Source organism: Pithys albifrons, chromosome 5 (assembly GCF_047495875.1).
Source record: "Pithys albifrons albifrons isolate INPA30051 chromosome 5, PitAlb_v1, whole genome shotgun sequence".
In the NCBI taxonomy this organism is placed as follows: domain Eukaryota; kingdom Metazoa; phylum Chordata; class Aves; order Passeriformes; family Thamnophilidae; genus Pithys; species Pithys albifrons.
The window spans coordinates 33,193,204-33,219,844 of record NC_092462.1 but is presented as its reverse complement, the minus strand read 5'-3'; the positions used below and the strand labels follow the sequence as shown (position 1 = coordinate 33,219,844).

Here is a 26,641-nt window from a genome sequence, read left to right as displayed (position 1 = left end):
AGAAGAGTCTGGCTCCTTCATACTTACACCCTCACTCCAGCTATTTGTTCGCATTAATGAGATCCCTGAGTCTTCTCTCAGCCAAACAGTCCCAGCGCTCTTAGATCTTCATCACATAAGATACACTCTAGTCTCTTAATCATCTGACAATCAACCTTAATCATCATTTAGTCATACTTCAATAAAAGGAAAAAAAAATCAGATCTCACCCAGTGAAATAGATTAGATTAGAATTTGAATTCTAGTTGTGCTTTGCTTTTAATGTATTTACTTGTATGTTACCTAGCAAATTAGTTTGATTAGAGGCACATTTAACTGAGGTTTTAACAGCTCCAATGTTTATCACAAATGTCCAATCACATCACCACAACTTTTACAGTTAAAAAATATACTCTGATAAGCAGTGTTGATGTTAATGCAGACTTTGCCAAGGTTCTGTCTGTTTCCCAGCTCTTAACGATGTTTACTTCATAAACCTGTTCTTACATCAATTAGAAGCTGACACTTGAGATCAAAGGGCCAGCAAATAATAGGCTTCACCCATATTACGTGTGTTTTCCTCTTCTGTGGCTGTACTTGCTCAGTAACTGAATTTATGGCATTTATGAACCTTCTTACAGATAATAACTGTAACAATAATATATATAATAATAATAAACACTAAACTTACCAACTACAAAAGCCAATTATTAAAATAAATCCTCAAGGTCAAAAAGTAATTTTGGGCGCATTAACAATGTTTAACAATATTTTACTACATTGCAATACTTACCAATGTCATCATCTGTCCTGTCTATTGGGTCTTTCTCCAAGCAGTCTCTAACAATATCCCTACTCATCAAAGGATCTGATGCCCTTTCAATGTCTTCTTCATCATCATCATCCTCAGAATCCACTGCTGTCTCTGGCAACCCACTGAGATCCATATCACCAGCCTCACTTTCTGTAGCCTAATTGACATATAAACAATAAAAAAACCAAAACAACAAACCACACTCAAACGTGTTCTTAACTGCTACAGACTTCCAGCTAAATGTAATCCAACAGATCACTGAAATTAATTCAATACTTTTTATGTTACTTTTTATTTACATATCTTGTTAAAACAACTAACAATTAATCAACCAAACCCACTCTGTTTAAACAGGGCTTTTAACATTCATTTCAGTCACACATAAAAAGAATTCAACAGACATTATTTAATCAGTAGGTCTTAGGGGGATTGATGGTTGTTATATTTCAAGCAACAATTTCTTGGAATACTAGTAGAACAAAATTTTTTTCAATAAACAGTTCATTTGACAGTTTCTGTCCGCACCCCAACTTTACATTTTCAGACACTTATGAACACAATGTAATTTTAAACAGTTTTGCAAAATACAGTATCAAAATGCTACAGGAATTTCACTATCTCCCAGCAACATAGATCTGTATTCTCCTTCTACAGTTCCAGCTGAATATTGTTAAATAAGGCTTTCATTTCCTGATAAACTGCCTAAGAATTTACAGATGCAGAAAAAATGCGAAGTCATTGCTTAAACACCACAGATGGACTACACAGAATATCTGCCAAATTTAACCTCCTTTAAATTGTATTAAAATGAAAGAAAACATATTCCAGATACAGACTGAGGTCTTTAGTATAGCACCTAAAGGTAAATATACTTTAATGATACAGTTTGAAGACCAAACACTTAATAAATCCCACAAACATTTGTCTGTCATGGCTGATAAAGCTGCTTTTTCTCAGAACCTGATTTAATACCATGGCAGCTGCTGGGGCTCAGCTATCACAGTTTTTAAGGAAATGCAAGCTTCTAATGAGTAAGTTTTAAGTCATGGCTTGAAAATGCAGTTTCACAGGCCTTATAGAGATGGTTTGTTTCTGAGACTCTGGGGACACAAGATGCATTGATGTCTGCTTTAAAAATAATACATAGGACAAACACAGCTACAAAGTTTCTTTTATTGATCTGTCTCTCACGCTGGTAAAAAAGACAACACACAAAACTAGGTCACTCTCCAAACACAGAGAAGGTAAGATGAATTGCACTGGTAATTTTGTAGAATCATCTTCCCTATTCCTGCCTCACTAGCTGTGGCTGACATCTGTTACTTTAATGCCACTATACACAGCCACCTTATGACAGTAACATATGGCTGGGGATGGATCAGGGCAGCTAGTGAGAGTCTTAAATGCTTCTGTCCTATAGCACAACACCAGCTTTGTAACTGGGCCTTGTCAATATGGCAAGCACAATAACAGCATCTATATAATACTTAATTATTCTCATTTTGTGGTTTTGGGTGCGGGTTTTTTTAGAGGTAGTGATTGTGGTCGTTTAGGATTTTTTGTGCCTTCTTTGGTTTTGCTTTTTTTTTTCTGTTGCTTATAAAAAGTGATGTTCATTTTTTAAGCAGAATAAGTAAAGATGTTACTGGCATACAAACAAATCACAAAAATGACAGTACCAATAGCAGTATTTTCATTAACAGTCTTACCATGTTTAACATGCGTGTTCCCTATGATACATTTGAAACAGTTGCTGTAACTACTCTTTCAAAATAGCCTTCATCAAAAGTGACTGGCGGAAAAGTTAGTGGTGATGAGTCAGTAGACACACAGCTTATGACACCAATCTGTCAGAGTCTGAAGTCTCTAACAGTGACAATTCCAGTGACAGGGGGACTGATTCACAGTCAGTTTTGCAAACCTTCCCGTTACTAACAAGAGCCCCTCCTACCTGCCCAGATTAAGCTCTCTCAAAAGCACATCAGTAAAATGAATGCAGAACTCAATTTAGTCACACAATGCTAAAATACATGAGAAACTTCCATATATTGTACAAAATCTTAAAAGACAAGTTATTTCATTGTCTTAAAGCAATAAAACAGAAATGAAAAAAAACTTGAAGCTCTATTATCAAGAAAAGTTCATGCTATTTCATTCTCACACTGAATTAAATGTAACGTTGTGCTCAGAAAATACTTTTAAAATACTACTACAGGCTACAAGCAGTTCCTGAAGCTGAGCACTCTGTACAGAGTTTTGTTAGGGTTTTTTGACAATTGAATTTATTGGTGAAAGAGAAGTAACTATTTCTAACTTACTAGCTATCAAAAATTACAAATCATTGCAACAGAGAAGCTTGGCATTGAATGCAATAATCCACAAAGTAATAGGAAATTTAGGACATCTTTAAAAATATCTTTTGAGAAAAAAATACATTTTTTTCAAGCAACTTTCTGAAAATGCTATGATTATGCAAAAGTTAGCAAAGCATGACAAACGTAGCCTTTCTGCATAGGCAATATGTTTTCATAGCAGTTAAAAAAAATTAAAATAACTAACCCATGAGGACTCCTTGTGTTTATACATACAAAAAGTTTTGTATCAGTTTTGCTACGTTATTAAGAATAATTGGATCTGCCTTCATGATAATAGCACTCAGCAATGTATCTACAAAACCTCTGCAAATAGCTTTTTTAGGCTTTGTAGCATCATGTATGACATTAAGTATTCAAGGTCCTCTTGCTGACATATTTAACTTCATAACTGACCCCCTCTGAGTACTTCTGTGCTCCCTCATGTGTGGGAAAAATCATGTCTGCACAGGAACCCTTAGTTACAAAACAACAGCCTTGAATCTGTCTAAGACTAAAGGGAAAACCTCGACTAGCTCTTTGAGCACAGGGGCTTCCTTATAAACCTCAGAAGCTGAAAACCAGAATACAAGATGAGTGTTCAACAGAATTTTTACTGCAGTCAATCAAGACACTTAGAGCTTCTCAGACCATTCAATGAAGGATGAAGTACACCTCAGAATTTCCCTTCCTGGGTCTATATTGCATTCTGTTTCTTGGGTAATAAAAGAAATTAGCTTCACTTAAATAAATCTAAAGAGATAGCATGCAAGAAAAATGCTGGTTGCAGCCTGAAGTACAAAACAATGTTTCTCCAAAGTCTGAATACCAGCTGTGATAGTAAATTTCTCATGTCATCTTTCCAACTGTGAAGAAAATTTTTGAAGCTTCAAAGAAATCTCATAATAGCGACAGAGTAATATCTTATTTGTCATATCACCAATGAGATAGTCAAGAGACTAAAACAGATGTTTTCAAGCCTGAGTTGAAGGGGTATTTCACATTTGATACCTAAGGACAAGCTGATCAATTTTAAGCAGTGCCTATAAAGGCTAATATAGCACCAATAAAAATGGTTGCTCCAACTGCTAAGGATCAAACCCACTTCCAGACTGAGTGATAACTAAATAAACAAAACAAAATAAAGGAGCCTTGTGTAAGTTCTTTATTAGCCTTTGGCTCCTTAACTGACTGGGGAGATGGGAGGAGCATAAAAAAAAAAAAAGAACCAGTAATTACTCACCCTAGGTCAACCTGGGCAGACTGGGGAAATGAGGTACCCAAAATGGGAGACCTTGTTGGTCCCTTTAGACTTGCACGAGAGGAAACTGATTAATCCCAACCCTGTTAGCCTTCCATCTTTTAGAAGCATCACGAAGATGGAAATAATAAGAGAGGTGACGGACTATGTGAACAGCTAAAGATGACTTCACTTACTGCCTCATTTCTTTCTCCAACAAATTTTTTGTTTCTTGAGAAAATAGATTAGAAGAGGTCAAGGAGAACCTATACTTTTCCACAATCAAGTAAGTTTCACTTCAGTGTAACAACTGCTTCATCACACACACATCATCTACAGTAGAGAAAGTGGGAAGATTTGGACGAGTGTTTACAAGATGACTGGCTCTGGTTTAGGTGGCCTTCATGGTTTTCTTTTCTCTACTGGTTTGGGGAAAAAGCTTCTAGCTGATAATAATATAAACAGAAAAAAACTACAAAACCTGTAAAAGTAACCACACTAACTACTGATTGCTTAGTATTGTAAATAGACTATTTTTAATCTTTACTTTTGTACTTTTATTTTAACTACTTTATTTAGGAAACATTGCATCATTTTGAACAATAAATTCACTTTGCGTCTACTGTTACCACCTAAATCAACAATCCAAAATCTCCAAAGATGCAAGAGAAAAACACCAGAGACAAAAAAAAATTAAAAAGCAAGAGTAGAATTTAACTTCTATTAAACTTCTGTTAAACTTCTTGCACAAACCAGAAATATGTTCATTGCCTGGTGCAGTCTTTCAATCTCATGAAGTTAACAAGGAAAGCAATCATGTTTAGTTCAAAAAAAGCATCTCCACATTTCTTTTCAACCATTGTAGTTTAAGGGCTAAAAAAAAACTAAAAAATGAAATTAAGTATGCTTATTAGCAAAAACATTAGTTTTTTACTTTCTAATTTTTAAGTCTATACTGATACAAAACAGTAACAACACTGGCTCTACCTGTCTCATGAGATCACTTTCTAAAGTGCTTGAAATATTCCCTCCTGTCACACAAACACATTGGATTCAGCTTCTCCACAAAAAGAAATCATGGCTGGGGCTTTGTTTAAAATTAGCTTTAAGATAACTGAGTAAAATTTTACAATATCAAGAAATTAAGATGAAATTCAATACATCTAATTATAATATTTATTTAATACGTATAACATTTATTATATGTACTACAGTCAACTATAATTATTACAAGTCTACAAAATATACATAAATCTAAAGTAGTAAAATTATTTTTTCATACTCTGTTCACATGAGTGCAAATGGCCATGAAATACCTTAAAACTCCAATAGCCCACGATTTTTACAGCACTCTTCATATTTGTTCTTTCAATAGCTACCACAAATTTCAACACAGCAGCCCACATCTGTCACAGAAGTCAGTCTGAACAGTTTTCATCATTAAAGATGAAAATGTGTAACAATCCAGACAATGCACACCAGGAACAGCATCCTCCCTGATGCCAAAGGGGTTTTTGTTCTCATTTTCACATTTTGTAGATTTTAGGAACACAGTAGTTGTAAATTTGTAGAGGGTTAATATTTCTAACAGTTTAAGTTTAATGCCTTTCTATCACTACCCCTGTCCCAGAACAGGGAGCTCAAATTCCTTTAGTTAATTAATCTTGTTTAGACTCCTTTCTAAGGTAGAGCTGAAGGATATCAGAAGGCCTACAGAATGAAACATAAACACAGGTCAGAGTGACCCAGAAGTCAGAACTGGATGAACTCCAAGAGACCTTTGTGTGCCTGAGGAAGAGGAGCTGATGAAGACAGAGGGTCTTGATGACCCCAGAACCAATTCCAGGGGTTGGAACAGGGGTGGAACCAGGGCTGGACTGAGAAATGTGTAAAGCAATGATTGGAGGGATCTTATTATAAAAGCCATGGAAACTAGAACTGGGGCACATGCATGTCATCATGTATTCCTGTTGGCTGTAGGCCCTGTGATATTAAAGGACCTTTACTTTTTATCTTACCCCACACTAAGGTGGCTCGAAGTCCTGTTTTGGGGGGGAGGGGGTCATTCACGGCATCATCGCCTATGGTCAACTAATTAACACTTTCTCAGAACGGAGCAATGTTTGATGAGACCATAGGCCTACAGAACAAGGACTTTGAATGGTATTGCTCAGTTATGAACTACAGAATAGATTAAGAGGACCTAAATTACCAGGAGCAATAAGGTACTGCACAGGACTTTGTTGAAACTTTGGTGGGTTGAAGTGAGCAATTCACAAACAGGACCTAGTTTACTAGAGCTGGTCCAGGCATTCTATACAACATTCATTACCCAAAGCCCTGCATTTCAGAGGCTCATACAGTGAGAAAGACTAACTTTATCTCAAGGTAAAACCTCTTTATTTTGCATACAGTGACTTAGGGGCAAGCTGTATGGACTCTCTGGTTTGAGAGATAAAAGTTTGGGCTCCCTTGGGAAGACTCTGGAGGGTGGACCTTTCTTTTAGGAGCTACCTTATCAGAGCCATGAGAAAACAAAGCTGACATCTTGAAAATTTCCAAGCAATACACACATCCTGGGAGGGTCTCAGAAAGGATATTCCTGGTTTCCTGTACTGCCAGTGGTATCTGGGCAGACACCAGAGGGCACCGAGGGGCGGCAGGAAGCCACCGGTCTGAGAACAGGATAAGGCAAAGAAAGGCTGGCAAAGATCTGAGCCAACACAGCAATGCCTTTCCAAAACAGGGTGTGGGCTGTAACACAAGTTCATGATCTTAAATGTCCTGCCTCTCCAACTGGGAACTACATCTGGTAATAGATATGACAAGCATAGGAAGCATTTAGGAGCATATAGGAACAGGTATATGTTTTCATATAGGAAGCATTAACTAAACCATACATGAGAAGCAGCAGTGAATGATTTGCTTTGCCAAGTCAATAAAAGACAGAAGCAAAGTATTGTTCTTGGCAAGTATACACCGCCATACAAGCCACTAACATTCAGCATCCCTTTCCTCTCAAGTCACCCTACAGAGTTCGTCACTTGATGAACTTACTGCCTTAAATAAAAGTAACAATATTTAACGACCTTACTAATTGGCACCTGAAATGTTTTTGAGACTTGGGTGGGGTAAACACAAAGGTTTATGTTATTTTGGTAAGTACTTCTTATCCTAAAAGTTCTTTCATGTGCAACATTTGACAAACAAATTTAGATGCTGTATTAATATTTAAAAGGAAGTATTCTCAGTTCAATGCTGAAAGCATCTGAAGATTCAGCTTCATGATTTATTAAAAAAAAAAAAACTTAAGAGGCCATGAACATATTTTCACTGCAAGCAGCTGCTCTTAAGGCTACAGAACTAGGATGAAAAACATGATATATCATTACCTCAGATTTCAACAGTAAAGATCTAAATAATAGTAAAATTGAAGAAGACACAATTTTTTGTTTTATCAATTGCAAGACAAGATGGTAATCTTTCTAAATCATTGCTTTCTACCTAGCCATAATGAACAGAAGTTCACTTCACTGAACATAAAAATGCCATTATGTAAAGAACATAAGAATCAGAGCTTTGCCTAAGACCTATTAAATTTGAAGGAAAAAAATAACATCTTGATGACTTGGTTATGGTTTACTCTTTTTGAAGAAACACTTGGAAGAGAATTAAAAGGCAAACAATTGAGAAAGAATAATTGATCCAATGTCTTGTCTTGAAAAAATATTTCTGTTTATTTAATTCTTAACCTGACCTAGAGAAGTCAAATTACAGCCATTTTATTTTGGTTTGGGGTTTCTTTTTTTTTTTTGTCAATACTTTAGCCTAGCTTAACACTGCTACATTACATTCCTTTATGACTGAAATTGAGGCCAGAAATTAATTATTTACCACAATTTGAGAAATCAAGTCAAACAATACTTGGTACCATTAAGTTAAATTCAAGAATTTGAGAACCTTTTCATTTTCCACACCTGAACTTAGTATTTCCTTAATAAATGTTTCTTCAAATATGCATATTAAGACAAAAACATGGGGTTACATTCTACAGTATTTGGTCGTATTTCTTAATGTTGACACGGACATAGGTTATTTTAACAGTTACTTCGACACCATGCAATTACACAGTTCTCAATACATCTGTGTTAAGACACCTCTAAATGAGGTATTAATTGTAAACTGAATTGCAAATTGAAGAAACTAATAATCTTTTTAAGATCATCAAGAATAGATTATGTTTGTAAATTGAGTTTAAAAGAATACTTCAATAACCCATTAATTCTCTCCAAACATCAACCATTCTCTTGATTCCATTATTGCAAATGAAATTCACAGGAGTCATAGACCAGGTTGGCATCTACATAAAAAAGCATTTCTCTGAAGCTTCTGTATGTTTGTTTCTTATGTTTTTGCTTGGGGTTTTTTAATTGCACAGAAATTAAATGATCCTTTTCACAGTGACAAAAGTTTTGCTAAAAGTCTTTCCAAAAAATTTACTTCCAACTTATTTAAAGAGCAACTATATGCCTGTAACTACATGCCACCTACGACTGTGTCTCTAGAGGTACTTGTTATTTTTATGTTAAAGTGAAAAGCTTAGTAATGAAAGGAATGAAAATCTATAGAAGATTGGAAGAACAAAGCTGATTTTACACCATCTTCGCTCTCACAGTAAAAACCTAAATCCTGTCTCAAAATAATCCTGTCTTCAGAAGAAATTCTGACAAACATACTTGACTGACATATGCTATGCCTGAAATTCAGTTAATTTGACACTTCACAAAAATAAACCTTTGATTATTGCAATTAAGTGTCTAAATTGGACTGAGACCTTTTTATAGCTTATCTTCTTCCACAAGAAAAGCCTATAAGCTTATTCACCCAAAGCAGACTACATCCTACAATTACAATCACAACTGAACTTATATGTATTTGTATAGATGCTTTTCCCATTCTTTAAATTACTATATTTGCAATTTTAGAAGCATCTCAAATAAACATTATTCCTCTTCTAGTAAACAGTACTTCATGTAACAGTGGTCTTGTTAATTTATTATTTTGATAAAAATATATTTTAATTGGATTTGATTCCTTCTTTTCATAATAATAAACTGGTATACTTTCCTATCAGTACAGATCCTCCTCTGACATTGCAAGAACAGTAAACATTAAGTCAAAAATGCAAGACCACTTCATTCTATTTCACTTAAGACTTTTTTTTTTCAATTTATATTTAAACTCTGGATCAGTTTCACAGTAAGTCTCTCCAAACTCAAGCTGTTCCAAAAAAATAGCACAGTGCTTTACAACGCAAAGCCTCCTCAGAAGCATAACCTTAAAAAGTGTCACCAGTTCAACCTACCCGTATTTCTGAGGATGTGCAGGAGAGAATGCACTGCTGAGATGTTGGCATCAGGTTTCTACAGGGTGGAAAAACTGAAATATGCCCCCCAAGTCAGGCCAGCACAGGCTGCTCACTGTTTGTTTATTTCTCCCCATCACTGAATAGGTTCTACACTATGAAGCCAACAAATCTAAGAACTACAAAATACAGCATCAAGAAGAAAATTCCTCACGTTCCAAGGTCCTATATCTATAGTTTTGATTTGTAAACATCACAGCTGCTGTTAAACATTTGGCCAATCAGACAGACAGAAAGAGGAGGTGAAAGTGTCGGAGTCAGGAACAGAACCCCTTTATCTTTTAGGTCCCACCATGGGCATCTGCTGGAGAGACCATACTAGCTCTCTGTGCTAAAGTTCAGGAAGATTTCCTTCCCCCAGATTACAAACAAAATTCGTGAAGCACAATCCTGTAATGTGGCTGACTCAGATCCTGACATAGGTCATGCTGCTGTGCTGCAGATTACTTGCAAGTTTTCAAACATCAGATCTAATACATGGTGGATAAATTCTGAAATTACTACAATTCAAACAAAAATTAGTTTTTGAACCCTATTGCGTACTTCTTCAGGCAAAAACTGACAATAGGCAATAGCATGAGCACGCAGATATTAACAGGAAAACTGTTGGCCATTGCACCTCCCATCAGCATCCATTCCAGTCTTACCTGGTAGATATCAGAAAGGCTGCTGCTTCCTGAATCACTAGTGATGCTACATCCTGAGTGACTAGATGAAACGTGGGTCACCTGTGGGTGGAGACTGTCAGTAAGGTGCAGCTTTGTGAAATCTGCAGGAAGCTATAGGTGGAGCAAAAAAAGCATCATTACAATTTGAGGGGGACACAGCAAAATTAATTCAAATCATATTTGTCACACTTTACTGTCTGCCAGTATTAAGTGTATTAAGAAAACCATTGGGGCTTGAAAATGCAGCAGCTTTTTTAACTCATGCAGAGGTCAGCAAAATACCACCAAATATTTGCAAATATAAGAGATTTAAGAAAAATATATATCTGAGGACAAACACTAGTGAGGCAATATGCCAAAACTCATCAGTACGTTTCTACAGGGTCTGGATAGAATCAAAATGCGTATGATACTGTGCTACTTCCAATATCAATAGTTTCCTGTAGAATGGGAATTAACAGTGAGTAAAGTCACATACTTTAAAAAAATCAAAAAGCACTGCTCTGGATTTGGTAAACTCTTTTGTTTCTCAGGTTGACAAAGTACATCAGAGACAAGAAAATTCCAAGTCACTGAAGTATCCATTATACTTCGAGCCAAATAATATGACAGCACTTAGAAAATGTGGGAAGACTGATACAAAGAGCTACAATCCTGAAATGAGTTTGCTCACATGCAGTGCTGATGAATGAATCAAGACCACGCATTTGATAATTTAACAATCATCCACCAAGATTTTTTTACGTATATTTTCACTATTGCTTTACACACAGCTCCCATGAAAATATTTAAGAAGTGCAAACATTGCCAGACTGCAGAAATCACAAATGAAAATATCTGCTGCCTGAAGAAGTATTTAAATACTATTTCAGGGACAAATTACTCCTCTCCCCAAGAAGCCTGCATCCCACAGCTAGTTCATAAAAGTTAATGTATCCATTTTGGTGTGCAATAAATTCTTCAATAATTAAAAAAGAAAAATCTTTGATCATTAATTTATTTCAGATCAGACAAGGCAGATACTCTCATCTCTAAGGCTTTGTGTTTGCACAAAAAATGTCATATGCAGTGTGTCCATCCATGTCAATTATGAATGCTACCTTGGTGCTATTACCACTCTCCCTGGATGGAAATGGAAATAAGAGCTCATTCAGCATTAAGATAGAATAAGCCAATCAGTATAAAAGGTTATGAAAAAAGTCATCTCCAAGACACAAGAGACCGTGCTTGAGAAAATTATTAGCTCTATACAGCTAAAGGTACTGAATGATTTTACTGCTGTTTGCCTTGTTTAAGTCTGTTCATGGAAGATGACCTGAAAGAACCTTAGCTTTAAGATTTGCCATGAAAAGCACAGACAACTGAAAACCTTAGTCTTCTTTAGACTGACTGGCATTTCTTATTCTAATACATCTGAAAAGGATTTCTTTATCACAGCATGACTGCACCAGAGATAGTAAAAATGGTTGAATTTTAAACATTCTTTCTTGGTGTTTTACCTGAAAGAGGGGTTAAAACAAGAAACTCGACACTAATAATCCTAAGTGCCCAGAGCTAGAGTTGATCTTCATGAGCAAAGAAAGGGCAATTAGCAAAAGCAATACCCTAATATATACACCCATGAATGCTGCCTCTAGAAAAATCTAGTTATGCTCACCACTTTTAATGACATACCAGAAGAAGAAAATACAGCAATAGGGAGTGCATTAGTTATAGTCTGTTGTCTTTCCTACTTGACTTTTCAATCTGTTGGTTTGAATTATCACAAACCTGAACCATGTATACTGATATTCAGACCACTATACAATTTTTTTTATGATTGAGCTGTTTTACAAATAACTATACATTCCATGGGTAAAATGCAGAAGAAATGAACTGTCACAGCTTCTGCAATGTGTCGATGACTAATTCTAAAAGTGCAGTCTCTCCTAATTCAAGCAGTCCAGTTGTTTTCTGAGTAGAATTTCTACATATTATTTTAAGATATATGCATCAATTATCTAAGACTCACAAATTTAATAGTAACTTACAAATATATAATACCTTGAGAGCTTTGCTTTTATAAAAGCCTATTTCAATCCCAAATAAATATTAACTCCATAGAGAGCTGTATATGAACACAGAGTTGCACCCAGCCAAACACATTCATTTTTCTTCACACTGCCCCGCAAATATCTCCACGTCATTAACAATGGCATTTATTTTTTATCAATGCACTAAAAATTTTAAAGAACCTTACATCAAAGTAAATCCACTTAGTATGTTAAAAAATTAAATCAAGCTACATTTAATATAAAGACTTCACTTAGTGTTTTAAACAAACAGCAAGGATTTATGTTTTGTTACTGCACAGGCAACAGGAAGAAGCAGGGGATTCCTCAATGATGGAATACATTGCAAATAAAAGCAAGCCTTCTGAATCTTTCTGGTTGTAGACAATCAGCTGAATGCTTGGTGATTACTGGTTTCAGAGAAACTCCTCAAGTCAAAGCCATGCTGCATGAGCTGGACTTGCCAAGTGGTGACAGAAGATCAGAAGCAGGCATTTTACTTTAGGCAAGCTAACTAGTCACTTTGATCCTAATCAAATAGGACTATTTACAAGCAGAAAGCACATGCTCACATCTTTGCAGAATACTACATCTCTGCTACAGGCCTGAAAGCACCATCCACTTCGACTGCCCTTCCCTCAAAGTTAAGGTGAGAGGCTGCATGAGCAAAAGAATGAATACAAAAATTAAAAAAGCTGAAACCTTTAAACTGTAAAGTCAATGAAAAACTTGTAAGGAATACATGCATTTCTATCTTAGTCACATACTGCTATTTAAAATATTTAATATTTGTATTGTACACAAGGGGGCAAAAAGTAAAGACTGATGACAATGAAAACCCACAAGTGCTTAAGTCTTTTGCTGAAGTGTGGTGGGTTGACCCTGGCTGGACATGAGACGCCCACCAAAGCCACTCTATCACTCCTTTCTCCTCAGCTAGACAGGGGAGAGAAAATACAGCAAAGGGCTACTGGGTCTAGATAAGGACAAGGAGAAGTCCCTCACCACCTACTGCCACGGGCAAAACAGACTCAATTTGGGGACAAATCAATCGAAGTTATTACTAATCAAATTGCAGTAGGATAGTGAGAAATAAAATCAAAGCTTAACACTTTGCCCCCAACTCTTCCCTTCTTCCTGGGCTCAACTTGACTCACAAATTCTCTACATCCTCCCCATGCAGTGGTGCACAGGGACAGGGAATGGGGTTACAATCAGTTCATCACAGGTTGTGTCTGCTGCTCCTTCCTCATGCTCTTCCTCTTCCAAATGAGGCAGTCCTCTATTAACATCTCCAAGGTGAGCCCTTCCCACAGGCTGCAGTTCTTCATGAACTGCTCCAGCGTGGCTCCCTTCCATGGGGTAGTTCTTCAGGAATACACTGCTCCAGTGTGGGTCCCCTGTGGGGTCACAAGTCCTGTCAGGAGCCTGTTCCAGAATGGGCTTCCCCACAGGGTAAGAGCCTCCCTCAGGCATCCACAAGAACCGGCATGGGGCTCCTCCACGGGCTGCGGGTGGATCTCTGCTCCCTCAGGGACCTCCTGCTGCAGGGGCACAGCTGCCTCATGGGCTGCAGAGGAATCTCTGCTGGGGCGCCTGGAACACCTTCTCTTTCTCCTTCTGCACTGACCTTGGCATCTGCGAGGGTGTTTCTATAACATGTTCTCATTCCTCTCTTTCCTGGCTGCAATTGCACCGTTTTTCTTTCCCTGCTCTTTGTAACTATGTTATCCCAGAGGCACTACCATCATCACTGAGGAACTCAGCCTTAGCCAGTGGCAGGTTCATCTTGGAGCTGGCTGGCACTGGCTCCTTCAGAAATGGGGGCTTCTCACAAAAGCAACCCCTGTAGCCCCCGGCTACCAAAATCCTGCCAAACAAACCAAATACCAGCTACACTTGTCCCTCCTGGAGCACTACATTTCATAAATGTTTTTCAGTAAGCAGAACAAGGGTAAAATGCAACATTCAACAAGCAACAAAAAGCTGTCTACCCCAAAACAGGATATTTACATCTAAATTTTTACTTGCAGTGGAACACGATTAGAAAATAACACCATGAAACTATGCTACTATAATCCAGTGAAAAAAATTGCTAGTAACAACTGTCTCTGCTTTTGGGAACCATACAGCAGTTAACTTCACAACAACAGGTATATGTTCTGTGCTACTTACTATCATTTTATTATTAAATTATTAAGCAATCTGTGCTTGTATTCAGCTATCATTCCATTCTACTCTTTGGTACTGACTTTAGTATTTACTATAACAGTAAAAATAAAGGTTTTCTTGCAATGCTTTGAAGCACATACTGGCTAAAACTAGCACAAGCTTTATCCACCAGACCATGGGCAGTATGAGAAAGCCTAAGGACGTATTCTTTGCCTCAGAAACATCTCCTATCACAGACAACACCACAAATGGCATCAGAACTGAATACTCATTTTTATCTTGTTCTCCATTTTCATTAAATGATAGCTAGATTTAAGAAGTTATTCAAAGTAACAAGGATCAAAAGGAACTCATATATTTTACATAACAAGGACACACTTTTCTGTGACCACACTAAACTACAGCTTTGCTGAAACCAACACCTACAAAATTTCATAACTCCATTACTGAACACTTGAAGTCAGAGCATCAGAAGGAACTACCAGAGTAAAAACATAGCAGGGTAACTTGGAAAAATTAAGCATGATTTGTTCTTCAGTAAACACTGTTTCAAAATGCATTAAATGTACCGTATATTAAATAATTAATAGTCAGAAAATTGTGCTGACAACCGTCGCAGGACAACTTTCATAAGTGACAAACATTAAGGTGATATATGCGTAGTTCTAATCAAGTGCAACAGGGGTACAATTTTTAATACAAAACATGAACCAATAAAATACTCTCCACCAAAGCATTGATCTTAATTTGAGAGAGATCAAAACAGTATTTATGAATATAACAAGCCGGCATAACTGCATATGTGCACACATTCATACAGTTTATACACGTGGATAGAAACCAGAGGAAAAACAGTTCATTTGGGAACTCCACACTTTTACTTCTTGAAAACTCTAAAACAAATGAAAACTTAAAACCATGTGAAACTATTTTAAGGACAAAGATATATCTCTTTTGAACTCTACAATGCCTTAAAACCTACCATATCTTCCTATCTTAAAAGTAGCATTTTATTACTTCCATCCTCAAAGTGAGTCATGCCTTTATGCATGCAAAACTAACAATTACTTGGTACTGAGTATGTTCTTCCTATTTTAAGAACATCATGATTTTCTCCTACCCTACAGCATGCCTTCCTGTGTAACAAAAAGCAACGCCTATTGCAACTTCTACTCAAGAAATCACTAGGTTTATCTTACTAATACAGTATTTTTAAAAAAATTACATACATTTTCAGAATATTTACTAAACAAGAAATCAAAATCCTTGGATATAGTATAAAAAGGTATAAAAACAGTTAAAAAATAAATGAAGTTATATCAAAACCTTTTCTTTCTTTAAATAGTATTCTTCCATTTCTGTTTTTTTTGAGAGGTTTTTTTTTATTTGCTGTTTTGTTTTTTAAATGTAATTATATGTGAAAACTATATAAATGCAATAATATGAGAAACAGACATAAGAATGTAATTTTTAATTACCAGAGGAATTCTGGTTGAAAAGCTTCAATATACCACTCATTTTAAAGCAAATATATCAGTAAGCATCCTCTACAGAACGTTGCTGACACTTTATGAAAGATTTATAAAGCCTGCAAAGTGACTGAAGCACATCTGCAAAAAGATGGGATTAAAGATAGCAAAGGAGTAACATTCTTCTACGCAATTCCCAATGACTGCTCTTTTAGGTAATTAAGTGCCACGGCCACAAGCTGAGCAAGTACTGTAGACGTAATACAACACAAAAATATAATATTTATGATCTATATTTCTACTTTCTGAAATTAAAGAAACACAAGCAAACGCCGATTCTTTAACCTCTAAACATATGGATCTGAGCACTTACTCTGTAGTAACTTTTTACTAACAAAATAAAGCCATTATAATAAAAACAAAGTTGTTTATTCCTTCTATAGGTGACACACTTAGTCCCCAAAATATAACTGTTTTGAGATTCTGTATCACAAAGGAAGAACAACAGCAGACAAATAAATATTGTGTCTTAGTCTTTCTCATTTTTTTCCCCCACCAATATAGAAATTCTAAAATTTTCATTGCATTTCAAAAGTGTAGATCACCAAGGCAGTATTCTTCAGTGTCCTATCAAATTATCAACATTTTACTTCACTGCTTTATATAAATCTTCATTTTTATATTAAGTGCTTGTAAGCCAGTTGTATGCATTTTAAAGCTATACCCACATTCATGGTTTTTAATTACTGAAGAAAGAAATATTTCTAATAATGGTGGGTATTCACCAACATAGTATTTCAACGTAATTCTTCCACTAACCAAGAGAGACATCAAGAAAAACATTTTTATGGTTGAGTGATTTTAAACAGAGCAGTCAATGTAAGTAATTACAGAATAGTAAAGTAATTTCTATCGATTCTGTCTACAGACATGATGCAGGCTGACATGTTCAGTGGAGAGTTAAATTTAAAAAAAAAGTGTAAACTATATACACTTCGAATTAGGATGAAATTCACATGTAAGAAAGATTTCTTTGTACTCAGGGGTGGAAAATATTAAGAAGCTTCCATATGTTTTCTACAAAAACTTCTGTGAGACTTAAATAAAAACCTACTGACTTGAATGATGTCTTCTGTATAATCGTTCACATCTTATAATACCTCATGTATTTTAAACCTCTAAATTTTGCTCAAATAGACATCTCTCTGTAAAGCTGTAGCTCAAACTTCATGAAGATCTACTCTTTAAAATGTTTTTCATCTTGAGTACAACACAAGAAACAACCTGTATTCTGAAAATATTGCCTTTTGATATCACTGCTGTTAAGCAGTTGTTAATATACAAAGTCCACAGCAGAACACCTCGAACAATAATGAAAAAAGGTATTGTAAGGATCATTTCTGGTAAGCTCTTAATGCTTCCCTCAACTAATACTTTGCTGTAGCTAGACCCCTTCAAAACTATTCAGAGGTTCAAGCTAACGCAACGTGAGCTGCTGGTCTTGGGGGGAGAGTAAGACAGAGTGAATGCACAAGAACTTCATTTTGTTTGCTTTACAAAATACCAACTGCCACTTACTGTACAACTCACAGCTCTCAGCAGCTAATCCTATGAGCACTTAATGCATTGAGTCCTTTCCTTGAAGACTTATTGACTTCTGCAGAGGGACAGTGGTGGTAAAATTTAAATGGGTGCCTGGGAAATGGAGAAAAGCTCTAAGGGACAACTCTTTTTAAAGGCAAAGAAATGCATCACTGAAACACACCCATTCTCATTCAATTTAACCACCTTCTCTGTAGTATGACCAAATATGTTAGTATTTGTTCTTTCTACTGACAGTGTTGGAATCAGAGATTCAATGTGGTTTTTTATATTCCAAAGTTTCTTCTTCATGAGATCTGACAAACATTATTCCTTCAGCAAACACAAATGTCAATTTATTGACAACAGCTCAACCCATGTGGGGAAAAAAATAAATAAAACTGCATGATCCAGCTATTTACAGTGCCAGTGAACTACAAAGACAAAAGAAAAAACTGCAGGATGGAACTTAATAATACTAAACAATTTTCCAAAGTTTTTCTCAGGTTTCTGAAATTCTGAATTCAAACCTTTTTAACAACTTTACAGTGAACACAGAAAATCTGCATGACCAAAATATTTTTATTTAGAACTTTACTCAGAAGTCCTCTCATTTGAAAAATTGCATCCTAAAAGTGTAACTTCACAATTGGGCAAAAAGGATAAGTAATCTTTAAATATGGACTCTGTGGTGGTTATAAAGTTATATTAGTTCTGCTTCAGGGATCAAGTTAGAAAGATTTCTACAACTTTTGACTGTGGATATATTTAAATACCTAAAGCTCTTTGACAACCTCAACCACATGGAGAAACATGGAAGTGAAACTTTGCAGGTGGGATTCTGTAGGATTTTCAGATTTGCCTCCTCTTTTTTTCATTAAATATCTGGTATTTTATATTATTGTATTTATTTCATAATAGATAAATTTATTTCAGATTTAGATCAGATCCCATTCTTAGTTACTTTGAACTATTGTGAATAGCAGAATCTCTATCCTGGTGTTTTCTGATCAAGGACACACCCTACCACTCTTGGTAGCACCCCACTGTCCCACCAAGCACTTGCATTTAAGAGCCCCAACAGAGCCTGCACAGCCCACACCCTCACACAAACTAACAGGTTGCCAAAAACATTGAATAAAATTGGGAAGGGAATTCATCAACTGACAAGTAGGGACAGGCACTCACTGATGATTGCTGCTTAGGATGAAGGAAAGGCTGTTCTGAGGCATTTCAATTGAATTCTGAAATATCTCTAGGGTAGGAGGACAGAAAACTGAGTTCAATCACTGAACTTCAGTAAAAGCTTCCCATTATTTAATAGCAAGAGTCATAGAGAACAAAAAAAAAATAAAGCCTGGCTTTGCAGAGATCTCTCTCTTAGAAATAACTGATTTTCATACTAACAAAATGCATGTTCCAGTTGATGTTTTTCCCACAGCCACGTATTTCTAAATACTTCCTCTTGTGGCTGTTTGGGTGCTTAATATGCTGAGAACTACTGCTGCGTCAGAAACTAAATGTCCCACTTTCAGGGCTTTTGGAGGCTTGTAAGGTTAAATTTTGAACTCTTCGGCCTGTTATAAGTAACTGTGGGAGAGGAAGTAACAGAGAACCTTGTAACAAACTTTGTTTCCACAGGAAACCAGACAAAAGATTTATGCCTAAGGACATAAAAGCAAAAAAAAGTTCAAGAACATTTTATGTAGGCACGTATGTTTACAGGAAATGTTAATTCAAACATTTTCAAGCAAGATGTTTTAAATTCTGCAGGATATTTTAAATAAATAACAGAATGCTCATGTATACATCATATACAGACTTATTTTGGGTTTCTCACACAGAAGTCTCACAAGTGGACATGGGGGATGCTAAAAAGCAATTGCACCTGCAGGGGTAAAACTGGTAGCACCTGCAGACAGATTTTATTTTCAGATTTAAGGCATCACTCAGAATTGGAAACCACTATAGAGAACTACTCTACTCCCAAGGTGAAATTCTGGGCACATCTTAAATGGTTAAAGCAAGGACCTATCTATGATAAGACCACAATTCCCACTGTTGAAGCTCTCCTATCAGTACAGCATTTTTATACCACATGTTGTTGTTGGGGTTTTTTATACCTAATCACAGAATACTTCATGATTACAGAACCCTAGCCAATCCAACATAGCTTGGTTCAGTTTTTCAAACATTCATGAGGTGTAGCTCAGTTTTGAACTGCAGTTATTCAATTTGAACTTCTTCAGTTTAATACTGAACTACGGCATTGAATTTTACTGCACTGACCTAACTAACAGTAGTAAAAGAAATCAAAGTGAACTGGTTCTAGAATAAGGAAAATTAAATTAAGGGCTACTCAATTAATTGTTTTTTTTTTAGAGATGGGATATGAAAAGTGATGGATGTAGAAAATATCTTAGAACTCCTCTCTTTCCAAGTGGAGGAAAAAACCAAAAGTGCTGATAAAAGCTGCTGGCATCACAGTGCAGTAAGACACTGTTGATATAAGGGATAGGCAGGACACTTCTGTGAGCATATGACAGCTCCTACTTGGAGTAAAAGAAACACAATGCAGAAGGAGAAGATGTGAAATCATGCACTTTCAGACAAAAAACAAGAACCTGGGAAATTCCCTTTCAGAAACAACCACAAAAAAGTTTTCATGTATCAGCTGATGAGAAGGTGACTGAATTATTCAGGTGATGCAGCAGAAGGAGAGCCCAATATGATCACAGCATGCACCCTCCAGAAATACAGTTCTGGGCTCTTCTCCATGACCCCTGCAGGGACATTATTTGGAAATGTTGCACACATTCCCAGCTGTATATTTTAAATAAAGATAGGCTTAAAGCCACACACAGGCACAGAGTAAGAGAACTATCAGCACTATCAAAAGTAAAACTAGTATTTGAGAAAGTGCAGGAAAGCAGAGCTTTTTCAGCCCACACTGAGAGGGGGCATGATCACTATCCAGAAATAGAAAGGATGAAAGAGAAATATTTCTAGTAAATGGCATTGCAGGTGTAAAGCCTAACAAGCAGGAAGCTGAAAGAAAGCTGCTATCTAATGAACCACAGAGATTTTCCAAACCGGACTCCACAGGATCTGTGGCAGAGAAGGCTTTCAAACTGAAGCCAGGCAGAGCTATGAGTGTGCTGCACAGCACCATGTAACAGCAGTGATGCCAAAATTCCCTTCCAGATCCATGCCACTCTTCCAAATAGAAAAATCGGAAGTTCACCTGCTGTTTTATATTCTTATTATTCAGAAGCAAACTAACTAAAAGAAGAAAGAAGACAAAAATTAACATGTTTAACATAACATTTTCTTATCGGTTCCTTCTTAGTAAACACTTAAGTATTCTGTACACTTTCCAGGAAAATTTTTAAAAGATATATAGGGAGCTACTGGGCACAGATGCAAAAACTGAAGACTTCCATTTGTACAATGAGTCTTGCCTCTATAAAATACCAGAATAACTGAAGGAAATTTGATGAAAATTTAAAGAGAGAGATGATTATTCACAAGCAATTAAATGGAAAGTCTTTTGAAGTCTGTTGGCTGCAGCCATGTCAATGCCACCCTTGGAGTTTAGACTAAAGGATTAGCTTCGCCTTAGAGTATCAAGGAATAGTTCAGCGGAAAAGTGGGTGCAAGTTTTCTCTGTTTTTCTTCTCTGACATTGAAAGATACACTTTTGCTTCACCTCAAATCAAACAAACAAAAAAAATCAACAAAAAGAACTGTAATATGAAAATTAATATCTCCACACACAAGTGGCTATCAAAACACTTGCTAAATCTTGTTTTTAAAAATAATCTAATTGCAACATTCTTTAATATAAAGCAAAAATATTTATTACCATAATCAGTGTTTTGAGAATGCCAATTGCATAATAGTAAGCATTTCGAAACAATGACACAAAATTTAAAAAAAAAAAAGGTTGGGTAAATAAGAGAATTAATTTTCCTTAAAAATGGGGATGATGTTATTTTCAAAGGTGAATTTTAAAAGAAAGATTACTTTAAGATATCTTAAAATCTATACATAATACTTCTAACACCACCACACAGAGAGCAAAAAGGTTTCATATTTGCATTTCAGAGCAATATAGGTAGTCTTGCTATTTTTCTGGATAATGGAAAAATAGTACAGCAATGAAATAAGTCAAAGTATTTTTAAATGACAAGCATTTCCCTGCATGACTAATATTGCAAAATCTTCAAATAGTATGATTTTAACATATCTATGAGTTTTTCATGCTATACTAACATGACTACTAGTCAAACTAGTACTTTTTTCATGAGTTTTGAAAGTGCAACTATACTCATGTGATGGCAATATAATAGCAGGGAATGTTACTGTAATACCTCCAGCTTTGCTTGATATGGCAGCCAAAGAAAATTAAGGAAAAATTTTCACACTGACACAAGCTTTTAAAACTGTATGTGACATCATGCATTTCTAATACCTTCAGAGTTTCTATTTTGTCACACAGAACAAAATTCCAACTGCTTTGAACTATAAATATTTACTAGTTTGGGCAAAAGACCTACTAGTTGTGCTCACTGTGATCATAGGAAGGGAGAAAGCAAAGGAGCTTTTAGGAAGTGCTGCAGAACATACTGGCGCACAGTGCAGCAACAAACAAGTTACCCCATTTAAAATTATTTACACATATCAATACAGAAGCACCTTTTATATTAGGTATATTCAGATGTGACTTCCAGAAATTTATCTATTTGTGTCTGCGCAGATGTGCACACAGTTTAACCCATCCCTTATATTCCTGCCTTGAGTCAACAGCATTCTAACAACACAATCCATGCCACAACTTATATAGTCTACTGTTTATTTAGGAAGAGATTTTACATCACAGATTGCCAAGCTGCAGAAAAATAAGCAGTACAGAAATAAGCTTGAAATACCAGGACAAATAACTGAAGCCCACGGTACAGATACAATTAGAGACATTCATCTTTACTCCCCCACCCAGCAGAAGATAAGCTTTAGAGACCCAGAATGTGTCCATTTACATCACCCACTGCATTAGGTCACCTTGCAATAGCCAGATAATTTGAGAGTCAAGTCAACCACTGACTCACAACAGCACTGCAATGGTCTTTGCTGTAACACATGGTGCAACAGATTTAGAAAGTTACTTTCATTTATAAATGTGGTAGATGGTATAGTCATTAATGCATTAAAAATGTTATCTCTGAATGCTTAACTGAATAAAACACCAGTTGAAACACTGAACCTCCACTTAAAATAAAAATAAAATCATATTACTCTAATTCAGGCATTCCTAAATTTAGTTTTCCCTTGGTACCATCATCAAGGAAAGAACAGTAATGTACAATACTACTGGAAGCTGCAGGTGTAGGAGTGACATTTGACTGTCTAAACAACCTCTTCCTTCAACAGGAAAGAAGTAGATAACTAGATTTTCTGTATTCTACTGCTGAGATGAATGGCACTGTTTATGAAACTACTCTTTAGTACCCATTTATTTAGAAAAAGCAGCTTATTCTGGGACCTTGGAAAATTTCTGCTAAATGGAAATTTCCAAGGTCCTTTGCCCTGAAATGCAAGAAGTCTCTAATCTTCTCACAAAAGAAAAAAAAAAAAAACAAAACACAAAACACAAAAAACCCCAAACTAAAACAAAAAACAAAACCAAACAAAACCAAAACAAACAAGAAAAAAAAAACCCTACACCCAGCCACACCAAAAATATTATCAACTGTAAGAACTACTAATTGAAAACAACCAAAACTGAACAGGACAAACTCCTGGAGTCAGACCACAGAAAATGCAGAAGTTGTAAACAAAGAGGCAAGGAGAGGTACACCTAGCATACAGACTTTCACAGTGATTAAAAGAAATTAATGCTGTTTTCAATTTAGGTTGGTTTTTAGTCTGCTCCTACAGTTGTGAACAGTTCACTTTTAAAAGAATTAGTATGAGTCTACTCTGTCGCCTTAAAAAAAAAAAAATCCCGTGAATTACCATTTCCAGACACAAAGTTAATTATTTAAATAGCACATTTTACAAAGGCTTCAAAATCCATAAATCCATGCATTTTGCTTTTCCTCCTGGTTTGTTAAAAGCAAGGACAATATAAAAAAGATCCTTCTACATTATTTATGTGTATTTCATACAAAATCCCTCTATAGTCAGCTTCTTATTGAAAGGTCAAAAAACCTAGCTGAAAATCCACTGGTGATGTGGGTCAAGACTAAAAAGGCAAACACACCAGGGAGGCACATCCAAGTCTAACATCTGGCTTTTTCCTGAGCAATCTAGAAGAGTAAAGAGTTACTGCCTGCCAGGTATTTGGAAAATACTGGCTGCTTTTTTTTTCCAAGCTTGTTATCAGGAATACATTAAAATTTAGAGGTCAAGCTGTACCTTAATCAGTGAAGCAACAATGACAAAGAGTGTACAGTGCACGTTTTAAAGAACCTTTAGCTCCTTACATGTAAGGAGGAAAAAAAAAAACAAAAATCCCCAAAAAACAAAAACAAAAAAACCCCACCCAACAAATCAAGAGCACAAAAAATGTAGTGGGGATAAAATAAGAACAGGGCTGATGGCACAGCAAAACTAGGATAGAGCTAACTAAGAAATAATTCCCAACATTCAGTTTAAATTTTTCAAAATCTAGATTTTTTTTTTCAACCATAACCAAATACATTCAGGTACAATGTCCTTCATAACCCCATTTTCAAGTTACTAATATTAAATTTCAAGTCCAGTTCTGCAACCATATTCTCTTTTTCAGGCATTCCCATGCACCTTGAAATCACCCCACGTTAGACCTTCCTGACACTCATGCAAATCCTACAGCATTGGGCAGGCACACAGCAGCACACAGGATTTAGGAAGCAATGCTATGGATGGAGTCCTAGGAGCACACCCCAGCTCCCATTCTCCTGCCTCTGCAGGAATAATGGCAGCACACAACAGAAGAAGCCTATTTTTAACTATAAAACAAGCGAACATGACTACATACACAAAGAGAGACCTAGAAAATCATTCTTCAGAAGGGGAAAAAAAGAAGAAAGCTTTAATCCATTTTTCTTGCAAGGTCACAGTTTGGAGACAAGTTCTAAACTAATAAATCCTATCTGGTCTGTTTGTCCAAATGACCCAGCAGACAGCACCTGTGGTTGTAAGCAAGCAAGCTGACAGGCTGCAGCCAGATAGAACGAGGCAATATTTATAGACTGAGTGAAAGCAATCACAGATTGAGGTATAGACCACCATCTTATTGTCTGGGTTTACAACTTGATTGCTGCCTGTCACTATACCGCTGAAGATCAGGTAACTGCAATTGCCAAGAGGATGCATTACTGTTACCAAAAGCTGGCATTTGGTCACCAAAACTGCGACAGTTGAAACAAGTCATCTACAGGTAGAAAGTTACATGGGCTACATTTTATGAGTGCCACAGCATTTGTCAGCTTATTAGCAGACATTATGTGCAGCTATAATGTAATACCCTGCACTTTGCATTCTAGCTCACGAGGCTGCTTTTCCTCTGTTTTGAAAAGCAACTGGCTCTTGATCCAACTCGAGAAGCTGGGACTGAAAGAGAAGGCTGGTGTTAAACTAGTTTGCATATTCCCAGTCCAAAGGAGAATTGTCATCTTTATTCAAGAGCTGCAAATGCCATGAAGGTATGGATACACTTGAGGGTAAGGAGTCACAATCATCTTCACATTCAAAGTAAAATGTTCACATTTTGTCAAATGGTTCAGAGCTTTCTGTTGTCCTTTACAGTAGTCACTAAACTGGAACTCAGAAGACATATAAGGAAAAATTAGAAAGCCTATATGAATTAAAGGAAGGTCAGTCACATGCCATATGCTATAAAGGACTGGAACTATTGAAATTTGTAGCAGATCAAATTATTTGATGCCTTTTTAAGGTGTTCCAGAAACAGCATATTAGAGGAGACAATCAGCTTGACTGTCTGTAACTCAAGACTTGGTAAAGGCTAGAAAACGAACTAATCCAAGCTGGGAGATTTAGCAGGGTACTCCCCATTCAGGAAGATCCTCTTTCACTTTTCACGAAAAGAAAACTAAATATGCCAGGATTTTCTGTTCCAACATTTCCAATGGAGACCCAGTAATCACAAGAAGAGTAATGCCCGTATTTTTAGCTTTTTGAGTAGTTTAACGTTTAGGCCAAGCAGAGAGTGGCAGGTTAGCGAAACAGCGTGAAGCTGGCTCATGGTAGCAAGCTTCATATTTGCAGTGAGAGCAACCCAGAAAGACAGATACAGCCTTTTGCCCAAAGGATCAACACTCTTGCTAAAAGAATTACCAGAATCTTGATAGTCAATAACCAAGTCCAGCAACACAAGAGTAAATTACAAATAACATATATACAAAATTTCCTATCTTCTCGTTATTTCATCAAATGTGATCCTTCATCTTTCCTAAGAAAAATGTAGATTAAAATTAGGCATCTCAGATGTATTAGGGACTAAGTAGCAGCACTATTTCTGTCAGGTGCTATTATAATGTAAGGCTATTTACCTTCAACATCACCCACATAAAAGCATTGCAATCTGTTGTCCTTCATCTCCCCTTCTAGTACCCCCATACAAACAAGGGAGTTTCGAAGGAATGATAAACATGCCTATGAATTCCAGCTTCTGGATACAGGATCAGCTTTCACAAGTAACCCACTGAGCAGAGACCCCTTCAGCACAGTTCCTTTTTCCCATGGTTCTCAGCTGACTCATCACCGTCTCAAAATGAACAGCAAAGAAGACTACTGGCAAGCTGACAAAATTGGAATAACCACTAACTATCCAATTCTGGGATACCATACAAATGTCAGCGACACTTCAGTCAGTAACTGATGGGCTA

General features: G+C 36.3%; 1 protein-coding gene across 5 annotated transcripts in view; it reads right to left on the bottom strand.

Annotated features, from left to right (window-relative positions):
* RAPGEF2 (Rap guanine nucleotide exchange factor 2) overlaps positions 1-26,641 on the bottom strand; it is a 184,635-nt gene that overhangs the window by 38,164 nt on the left and 119,830 nt on the right. For all 5 annotated transcript variants that reach the window (XM_071556172.1, XM_071556174.1, XM_071556173.1 and 2 more), the window contains 2 exons: positions 10,457-10,588; positions 773-950 (listed from right to left, as the gene is read on the bottom strand). In XM_071556172.1, coding sequence (XP_071412273.1) covers positions 773-950; positions 10,457-10,588 — 310 coding nt within the window. The remainder of the gene's footprint in view (positions 1-772; positions 951-10,456; positions 10,589-26,641) is intronic.